The 10,014-nt window shown below is 53.2% G+C and overlaps 1 protein-coding gene across 1 annotated transcript in view; it reads left to right on the top strand.

The window, feature by feature from the left end:
- The window catches only part of GSK3A (glycogen synthase kinase 3 alpha), a 12,818-nt gene extending 5,030 nt beyond the window's left edge, over window positions 1-7,788 (top strand). Inside the window, exons 3-11 of the mRNA XM_017849840.1 lie at window positions 1,021-1,104; window positions 1,261-1,371; window positions 3,287-3,417; window positions 3,506-3,612; window positions 4,594-4,691; window positions 4,772-4,867; window positions 5,295-5,481; window positions 5,820-5,912; window positions 7,108-7,788. Coding sequence (XP_017705329.1) covers window positions 1,021-1,104; window positions 1,261-1,371; window positions 3,287-3,417; window positions 3,506-3,612; window positions 4,594-4,691; window positions 4,772-4,867; window positions 5,295-5,481; window positions 5,820-5,912; window positions 7,108-7,181 — 981 coding nt within the window. The 3' untranslated portion in view covers window positions 7,182-7,788. The remainder of the gene's footprint in view (window positions 1-1,020; window positions 1,105-1,260; window positions 1,372-3,286; window positions 3,418-3,505; window positions 3,613-4,593; window positions 4,692-4,771; window positions 4,868-5,294; window positions 5,482-5,819; window positions 5,913-7,107) is intronic.
- Window positions 7,789-10,014: the final 2,226 nt, after the last annotated feature.

Genomic DNA, 10,014 nt, shown 5'->3' with positions numbered 1-10,014 from the left:
ATTGCTTGAGGCCAGGAGTTCAAAACCATCCTGGCTAACATAGCCAGGTTCTTTAAAAAAAATAAAATAAATAAATTTTATATTATCATTTTAATTTTATTTATTATTATTATTATTCTTTTGAGACGGAGTCTCTGTCGCCCAGGCTGGCGTGCAGTGGCGTGATCTCTGTTCACTGCAAGCTCCGCCTCCTGGGTTCACGCCATTCTCCTGCCTCAGCCTCCCGAGTAGCTGGGACTACAGGCACCCGCCACCATGCCTGGCTAATTTTTTTTGTATTTTAGTAGAAACAGGGTTTCACCGTGTTAACCAGGATGGTCTCGATCTCCTGACCTCGTGATCCGCCCACCTCAGCCTCCCGAAGTGCTGGGATTACAGGCGTGAGCCACTGTGCCGAGCCCCTGCCTATCGTTTTAAAACTTTCTTTTGGAGAAAAAAATCAGAAGGTGTCATTTGATTTTATATTTCAGCAATAAGTTGAATTTCTTTTTTTTTTTTTAAAGTAGGGTGGCTTGGTGCGGTGCTTTATGCCTGTAATCCCAGCACTTTGGGAGGCCGAGGTGGGTGGATCATGAGGTCAGGAGATCGAGGCCATCCAGGCCACCGTGGTGAAACCCCATCTCTACTAAAAATACAAAAATTAGCTAGGCGTGGTGGCGCGTGCCTGTAATCCCAGCTACTTGGAAGGCTGAGGCAGGAGAATCACTTGAACCAGGGAGGCAGAGGTTGCAGTGAGCTGATATTGAGCCACCGCATGCCAGCCTGGCAACAGAGCAAGACTCTGTCTCAAAGAAAAAAAAAAATTGGGGTGAAGAAAACACATCTGTGGCCTAGGTTTAACCCGTAGGCTTCTAGCTCATTGGGAGGGGAATAGTTTGGAGACAAGGAATTGGGGGATACCCCAGGGGACCTTGGAGCTGGGACACAGGGAGTAGCTGCCTGGCTGTTGTGGGGAGTGAGTAGGGAGGGGCAGCCGAGAGAGTTGGTCGTATACTGAGACTCTCTCCCTTTGCCCTCAAGAACCGAGAGCTGCAGATCATGCGTAAGCTGGACCACTGCAATATTGTGAGGCTGAGATACTTTTTCTACTCCAGTGGGGAGAAGGTGAGACCTCGAGGTGGTGGTGGTGGTGGGTTGCTCCACCTCGACTCCAGCCATTTTCTTGCCTGCCTGCCTTTCCCCCACTGCTCCCTGCACACCTTCCTTCCCCCTTCCTCACTCTTCTCACAGTGCCTCACGCCTCTCCTTTGCTCCCTGCAGAAAGATGAGCTTTACCTAAATCTGGTGCTGGAATATGTGCCCGAGACAGTGTACCGGGTGGCCCGCCACTTCACCAAGGCCAAGTTGACCATCCCTATCCTCTATGTCAAGGTAGGCTGGCAGGCGGGCTGCTGGGACCCAGACCCAGAAAGCCAGGGGCTCTGGAGCCTCCCACCTTTTATGAGATCCCTCATCCGCCAAGATTGTGTTGGTTTTCGGAGGCCCCATGACCCCCAGAGATGGAGTTCGCCTAACACAGGGGAGGGCCAAGGCAGGCAAGGCCTAACTGAATCAGGAAGGCAGCCTGACCTGGGGCTGCAGAGGCTGCCAGGTACTTGCTTAGGTCCATATAGGGAGTCCAGTGGCACCAGAGATGTTGGAGTTATCTCAGGATAAGGGGGTGGTGGGGACCAGGACTGCACAGGGAGCTGCTGAGGCCAGAGTTTGGGCCTTTAGAGCCTTGGTTGGGGGTAGGTGGGAAGGAGTTAGGGTTGGAGGAAGGTTAGCATCCACACAGCCAGGAATGCATCTCCGTCCATCATCTGTGCAGGCTCATTCCCCAGTGCCTGGCGCTGTGCCCTGGGTGTTACAGACCTTTAGGAGGTGTTTGAATGAATGAATGAATGAATGATTGCAGCCCAGGGATGATGTGGCAAACAGGCTGGAGCAGCCTACTGCATTGGAAGGAGGTGGGTGGGTTTGTTTGCTGGAGGTCATTTGGGGCCCAGCTGCTGTTTCTGCTGGCTTTAAGTACCCAAGCCCGGGTGAGCCGATGTGGGCTTTACCAGTGGTTGTGGCTGTTGGACCTCACCTCCCAGGAGGGGAGCTCTCTGGTTTGGCCAATCTGTCCTGTGGCTGCCTGCATACGGGGCCCAGGGCTGAGGAATTCCAGACGCACCACTGACTGTGACCCAGGCCTTGCCCTTGAAGAGCTCTCAGTTTGGTAGGGTAGACAGGCATCATCACAGAAAACTATTAAATGAACTAGCTGCTGCCCTACCAGAAGGAATACAGGGAATTCTGGAAATGGAGGAAGCACCCAGCCTGGTTTGTGGGTGAGAAGGATCAAGGAAGGCTTCCTGGAGGAGACCAAGCACAGGGCAAGGGAGCGGCATCTTTGGCCGAGGAGAACTGGAATAAAGGGAAGGGGGTCTAGAAAGCAGCCCTGTCAGGCCCTGGTCTGTCTAGGCCCTGGGGGATGCAGCAGTGACTGAAACTCAAAACCCTGCTCTCATGGTACTTCTGTTCTAGTCCGTGGGAGGGAGAGTGGCAGGAAAATGGAGCTGGCGAGGGGGCAGGCTCAGGGGTGGTTTTGATTGTCGGATTAAGGAGCCAGTGGTTTTGGTGAGGGGGAAGCTGAGTGCCTGGCTCCCTAGCCTGTTTTATGACAACCTCCCGACATATCTTACTCTTCAGGCTTCTGCCAAGGGTTGTGATTAAAGCAGTGGTTCTCAGAGTGTGGTCTGGGGACCAGCATCAGTCATTGCTGGAGAGCTTGTTGCAAATGCCTGATTCAGAACTCACTGATCAGAAACTCTTGAGAACGGGGCCCAGCAGTCCCTGTGTCTTTGTTTTTTGAGACAGGGTCTCACTCTGTCACCCAGGCTGGAGTGCAGTGGCGTGATCTCAGCTCACTGGAACCTCTGCCTCCTGAGTTCAAGTGATTCTCTTGCCTCAGCCTCCTGAGTAGCTGGGATTACAGGCGTGCACCACCACGCCTGGCTAATTTTTGTATTTTTAGTAGAGATGGGGTCTCAACATGTTGGCCAGGCTGTTCTCGGCCTCCCAAAGTGCTGGGATTATAGGCGTGAGCCACCACGCCCGGCCAGTAGTCCCTGTTTTAACAAGTCCTCCAACTGACTGTGGTGCACACTAAGAGAACGAAGGGTTTCAAACGGGTTTCCCCAAAGCTGTGGTGGCACCAGGGAGAGTGGGCCTAGAAGGGCTCTTCAGGCCAAGCTGGTGGGGTAGTGGTGCCGTATGGGGAAAGCTGGGCTAAAGTTCTGCTGTCCTGTGCCTGCCCCAGGTGTACATGTACCAGCTCTTCCGCAGCTTGGCCTACATCCACTCCCAGGGCGTGTGTCACCGTGACATCAAGCCCCAGAACCTGCTGGTGGACCCTGACACTGCTGTCCTCAAGCTCTGCGATTTTGGCAGGTGGGCCTGGGGCGTTTTGAGTGGCTGAAGAGGCAGGGGGGACCCCAGCCCTTGCCCCATGTTTACCCCTGCCCATCTTTTCCCACAGTGCGAAGCAGTTGGTCCGAGGGGAGCCCAATGTCTCCTACATATGTTCTCGCTACTACCGGGCCCCAGAGCTCATCTTTGGAGCCACTGATTACACCTCATCCATCGGTCAGAGTTATGGGAGGGGGGTGGGGGGAGTGGCAATCTGGAAAATTTCGGAGTTTTCTGTGTGCTGTATGCCAAGCTTGGTGATGAAAGCTTAACTTCTGTTCTTGTATCCAGTCCTCACAAACTTAGGAGGCTGATGCTGTTGAATGCTCATTTTACAGATGAGCTTAGAGCTGTGAGGCTGCCTGCCCGCACTGGCACCACTGGGACTGGGCAGGGCTGGGATTTGAAAGCTGACCTGACTCCAGAGTCCATACCAGCTCTGGAACCTCCCTGTCAGCCCTCTGTTCTCGGCTAGGGGGAAGGGCTGCCAGAGACCTTGGGGGAACCAGGAAGCAAGGCTTTGCCACCATGAAGGTGCAACTTGCTCCCAGGGCCTCTGTGTCCTTCCGTTTGTGGGGACAACTGCCATTTTCTAGGCATGAGGGGAAGCCTGAATTGAGGGAATGGGCATGAAAGAGTTTGAAAGGGTACCTTCCACAGCAGCGTGACAAACTGTAGAGTCCTTAGGTATGAACTCGTGCTGTGGGGGTCAAGGTACAAAGCAGGGAGGAGTGAGACTGCCAGGCTGCAGCTCTTCTCATGGGCAGGATAGAGGTTAGAACAAGAGGAAGGCAGTCCAGAATTTAAGGCTGTACCTTCCTGTGGCCCAAAGAACATGAGTGCCTGTTGGCAGGTTTGGGCCTAGTTTGGTCTGTCGTCCAAGGCTAGCGGGAGAAAGCGAGCTCATTGGGGTCCTTAGCAGAGAGAGGAACTGAGGGATGGAAACACACCTATACTGGAGAGTGGAGCAAAGGCTTGCAGACCTGCAGGGTCAAGGTTAGGCCCATGTTTCTAAGCTGCATGTGTCCTTGGGACAGGTGCTTCGTCTTTGAGAAAACAGGGCTCCTGACACTCTTAGGATGGCCATGAAGAATAAAAGCACTGGGAGGTTGGTGGCCCTACTCGCCTAGTCCTGACGCTGCCCCCATTTCCCCTTAGATGTTTGGTCGGCTGGCTGCGTACTGGCGGAGCTCCTCCTGGGCCAGCCCATCTTCCCTGGGGACAGTGGGGTGGACCAGCTGGTGGAGATCATCAAGGTGAGGGGTGGGGCCGGGGTGGGCAGGGGGTGGGGCTGAGGGATGGGGCCCTTGTCTCAGAACCTTCCCTCTCTTTACAGGTGCTGGGAACACCAACCCGGGAACAAATCCGAGAGATGAACCCCAACTATACGGAGTTCAAGTTCCCTCAGATTAAAGCTCACCCCTGGACAAAGGTGGGGCAGGACTAGGGGCTCAGGGCAGTATGGCTGAGAACTGGTCCCCTTTGGAGGTCAACTGTTCTGTGGACCTGGCCTCAGAATCATGGCTTGGGAGGATTTGAAGAGTTATCCAGGGATCAATAACTTCCATCCGATTTCAAAGTTTATGGCATTTTAAAAGTTGAGAACCCACAAGTAAATTCAAGATTCCAGTTTTTATGGAAGGTCAGCAGGGCTCATATGGTCCCAGACCTGGGCTGGCTGCTTACCCGATACAAACTGACCTCTCCTTAGTGGTTGGGCCTCAATTTCTTCATTTGGAAGGTGGGGGTGTGGGAAGCAGCCAGTCATAACTTGCTGCAGGCACTGTGGGAGTGAGATAATAGGAGTATGCCAGTGCCCAGGGCATCTCACCCTCATGACCCCTGCCCCCATCCCCCAGGTATTCAAATCTCGAACGCCGCCAGAGGCCATCGCGCTCTGCTCTAGCCTGCTGGAGTACACCCCGTCCTCAAGGCTCTCCCCACTAGAGGCCTGCGCGCACAGCTTCTTTGATGAACTGCGATGTCTGGGAACCCAGCTCCCTAACAACCGCCCACTTCCCCCTCTCTTCAACTTCAGTGCTGGTGGTGAGGGCATAGCCTGGGATCTGGGGAGTGGGGCGGGGTCGGGGGGCAGCCAGATTGCAAAGAGCTTGGTGTTGAAGCAGGAGTGGGGAGCTAAGGGCAGGGTACAAGGCAGGCCTGGGGCTCAGGAAAGATGACTCCCAGATTCAGGGGGAACCGAACCTGCTTCAGTCATGCTCTACTGTGATCTGCCTCGTGCTAAGCTTTTTCTGGTTTTTCATTGAGAGAGGTCTGTGGCTGAGGTGTCCACAAACAACTGGCCTTCCCAATAGCTGGGTTCCCATTTGGTGCCCATCATAACCCTGCTGTAGTCTACCCTGACTGGTATGTCGTGTTTCTAGAACTCTCCATCCAACCGTCTCTCAACGCCATTCTCATCCCTCCTCACTTGAGGTCCCCAGCGGGCACCACCACCCTCACCCAGTCCTCACAAGGTAAGTGGGGGCCATCTGCTGGGGGTTAAAGTATCTCTCAGCTTGGGGAGTGTGGGGCTGTTCGCTCAATCGCTGGATTTCCTGAATGTATTTTTAAATCATTGACATTTTGATGGCTTAGGAAGCACATCTTACAACATGTGAATGACCACCTTTAGGGGGCATTCTTGCGTACTTCTGTGTTTAAAGGCCAATGGGAAAGCCAGAGAAATAGCGTTTGGCCTGAACACAAACAAAAAGTTGAATTTGTTGCCCAGGTTTTTTTTTTTTTTTTTTTTGGCGATAGAGTTTTACTCATCACCCAGGCTGCAGTGCAGTGGCTCAACCTTGGCTTACTGCAGTCTCCGCCTCCTGGGCTCAGGCAATTCTCCTGCCTCAGCCTCCGAGTAGCTGGGATTACAGACACACACCACTATGCCTGGCTAATTTTTGTATTTTTACTAGAGATGAGGTTTCACCATGTTGGCCAGACTGGTCTCGAACTCCTGACTTCAGGTTATTTTCCCGCCGTGGCCTTCCAAAGTGCTGGGATTACAGGCGTGAGCCACTGTGCCTGGTCATGTTGCCCAGGTTTAAAAATGCGGCTATTTTGTGTAAAAATTCAGATTTCCTGTTTCTCTCAGGGAAGAAAACCAGATTGGGCAGCAAAGGGCCCGCCCATCCTACTGACAGTAGACAGTGGGAGCCCTTTATATTTTTTAGACGGAGTCTTGCTCTGTCACCCAGGCTGGAGTGCAGTGGTACAATCTCGGCTCACTGCAACTTCCGCCTCCTGGGTTCAAGTGATTCTCCTGCCTCAGCCTCCCGAGTACCTGGGATTACAGGTGCACACCACCATGGCTGGCTTATTTTTGTATTTTGAATAGAGATGGAGTTTCACCATGTTGGCCACGCTGATCTCGAACTGCTGACCTTGTGATCTGCCCACCTCGGCCTCCCAAAGTGCTGGGATAACAGGCATAAGCCACTGTGCCCAGCCCAGCCACTCTGTTACATGGAGCCTGGCACTCTGGTGTGTCACTGAGTTACTATCCTGGCCCTTTAGCACTTCCTTGAGTTTGCAACCCTTCACCTAAAGTAACAGCTTGTAACTTTTAACACAGAATCTATGACAAGAGAATTCCTACTCTTGGGTTGGGCGAAGGGGTGTCTGAAAGGCAAAGGCTAACTCTGCTCCTTCCCTCCCTCCCTCCAGCTTTAACTGAGACTCCGACCAGCTCAGACTGGCAGTCGACCGATGCCACACCTACCCTCACTAACTCCTCCTGAGGGCCCCACCAACCACCCTTCCACTTCCATCTGGGAGCCCCAAGAGGGGCTGGGAAGGGGGGCCATAGCCCATCAAGCTCCTGCCCTGGCTGGGCCCCTAGATTAGAGGGCAGAGGTAAATGAGTCCCTGTCCCCACCTCCAGTCCCTCCCTCACCAGCTTTACCCCTGTGGTGGGCTTTTTAAGAGGATTTTAACTGGTTGTGGGGAGGGAAGAGAAGGACAGGGTGTTGGGGGGATGAGGACCTCCTACCCCCTTGGCCCCTCCCCTCCCCAGGCCTCCACCTCCTTCAAACCCCTCCCCTCCTGTGTTCCTTGTAAATAGAACCAGCCCAGTCCCTGTCTCCTCTTCCCTTCCCTGGCCCCCGGGTGTAAATAGATTGTTATAATTTTTTTCTTAAAGAAAACGTCGATTCGCACTGTCCAACCTGGCCCCGCCCCTCCTACAGCTGTAACTCCCCTCCTGTCCTCTGCCCCCAAGGTCTACTCCCTCCTCACCCCACCCTGGAGGGCCAGGGGAGTGGAGAGAGCTCCTGATGTCTTAGTTTCCACAGTAAGGTTTGCCTGTGTACAGACCTCCGTTCAATAAATTATTGGCATGAAAACCTGCTTTCTGTCTGGCTGCCTGTTTCCACTGAGGTGGTGGGGGATCCCAGGTGGGGACTGTTCTGGGACAGGAGTGAGCTGCATCTCAGGCAGAGGGCTGTCTGAAGGCCCTGGCTCAGGTGCCCAGCCTTCTCGCACCGTGGCTTTCTCTGCACGTGTGGTGATGAGCTCCGTCTAGGTTATCTGCTGTTGAGGCCTGGGAGGAGCCTGCCCCATGACCCAGCATAAATCATCTGCTTCTGCTTAGGGAGGGAGGGATTAACCTCCCAGTAACTGGTGAGCCAGTTGGGGATCAGAGAAGGGAAGGTCATGGGGCTTAAGTGACAGTCAGGACTTGAACAGGCTATCTTAGCCCAAGCTGCCTGCCGCTCTAGGGTCTGGGGGGACAGGAGATGAGGAGTTACTCAGGCCAAAACTTAGCCTGCTTGTAGACTCTTTGTTGGGTGGCCATGGCTGGAGGTGGCACTCTAGAAGATTCCAAGCCTTCATTTCCAAGTCTTAAACAGGACATCTACCTGGTCCACCTCTTAGGGATGTTGGGAAGTGACAACCCTGGGAAGGCAGGGGCAGAGAACTTGACTTTTATCCTCACTTAAAACATGCTGGGGCACAGGCAGAAAGAAATGTTATATCCTCCACATGGCACCAAGCAGTGAGTGTGGCCAGGACACCCCAGAGTTGGAAGGGGGCCTAGGGAGGAGCAATGGGTATGCCCCCTACTGGATTCCACTGGTGAACAAAAAGGGAAGACTTTCAAATGCCCCAGATGGAGTGAAGGGACTGTTCCTGTGGGGTCTGGGCTCTCCAGTTTGCTCACCCCACTCCAGGGACATCTTTACACTGCCTGGGATAGGACAGACCCTGCCCCTTCCTTGCTCAACACCACTTGGATTTCACCTGGTTTGTAGAATGAATGAATGAATATAAAGAGCAAGCAGATTGATAAGGGGGAGGATGGCCATTCTGGGCAAGGGGCAGACCTTGGGATCCTGGGGATGCCTTCCTGCTACTCACATGTGGTCAGCCATGAAATCACTGAGGTGTCCCTCACCCTCCTACCACCCCATGACCCATTCCCAGGTCTGGCCCTGTCTTCTGCTGGACCATCTTTAGCCTCCCACTCACCCCACTTTGAGCCCAGATCTAATACCCAGTTATGACCCTCCCCCAACCCGGAACTACTCAGCCCAGCTTTCAAGGCCTTCCAAAGTCTAGGCCTCCTTCCTGGACAATTCCATACCCAGCTGCATTTCGCCTCCCCTGCCTGAGCACTCTGGGCTGCAGGGGCCTGGGAGGAGCCTATCATGAATCACCTACATCTGCTTAGGGAGAGAAAGACTTATGGCCGGGCTTGGTGGCACACACTGTAATCCTAGCACTTAGGGAGGCCAAGGCGGGCAGATCACCTGAGGTCAGGACTTCGAGACCAGCCTGGCCAAGATGGCGAAACCCCGTCTCTACTAAAAACACAAAAATTAGCTGGGTGCAATGGTGGGTGCCTGTAATCCCAGCCCAATTAGGGAGACTGAGGCAGGAGAATCACTTGAACCTGGAAGGTGGAGGTTGCAGTGAGCTGAGACTGCACCACTGTGCTCCAGCCTGGGTGACAGATCAAGACTCCATCTCAATCAATGGAGAGAAAGACTATTATCCTAGGTAACCTCTGAACAAGGTGGGAATCTTCCTGCTCCCAAGACCTTTGATCTTTTGAGGTCCCCTCAAATCCCAACAGCTCTGACACTGGTTTACTTTTCCTCTAGTTAGGATGAATCGTCCTCTGATCCCCTACACCTGCACAAGTTTCAGGTCTTAATCATTCAGAACAGTATGGGTTACAAATGGGGGCCTAAGGGACCTCCTGGACTCAAATCTCACAATGTCTCTGCCTAGTTGTGAAACCTTGGACAAATCTGTTCTTAGTTTTCTTTTTTTCCTGTGTGTATGTGTGTTTTTTTTTTTTTAAGTGACAGGGTCTTGCACTGTTGCCCAGGCTGGAGTGCAGTGGTGTGATCACAGCTCACTACAGCCTCAATCTCACCCATATCAAGCAATCCTGCCTCTGCCTCAGCCTCCAGAGTAGCTGGGAATACTGGTGTACACCACCATGCTCGGCCAATCTTTATTATTATTATTATTATTATTATTTATTTTTTTTTTTGAGAAGGAGTCTCGCTCTGTCACCCAGTCTGGAGTGCAGTGGCCAGATCTCAGCTCACTGCAAACTCCGCC

The sequence above is a fragment of the Rhinopithecus bieti genome, unplaced genomic scaffold (assembly GCF_001698545.2).
Source record: "Rhinopithecus bieti isolate Rb0 unplaced genomic scaffold, ASM169854v2 scaffold_33065, whole genome shotgun sequence".
NCBI classification, from domain to species: domain Eukaryota; kingdom Metazoa; phylum Chordata; class Mammalia; order Primates; family Cercopithecidae; genus Rhinopithecus; species Rhinopithecus bieti.
The sequence above is the reverse complement of the archived record's forward strand: the minus strand, read 5'-3'. Positions and strand labels throughout refer to the sequence as shown.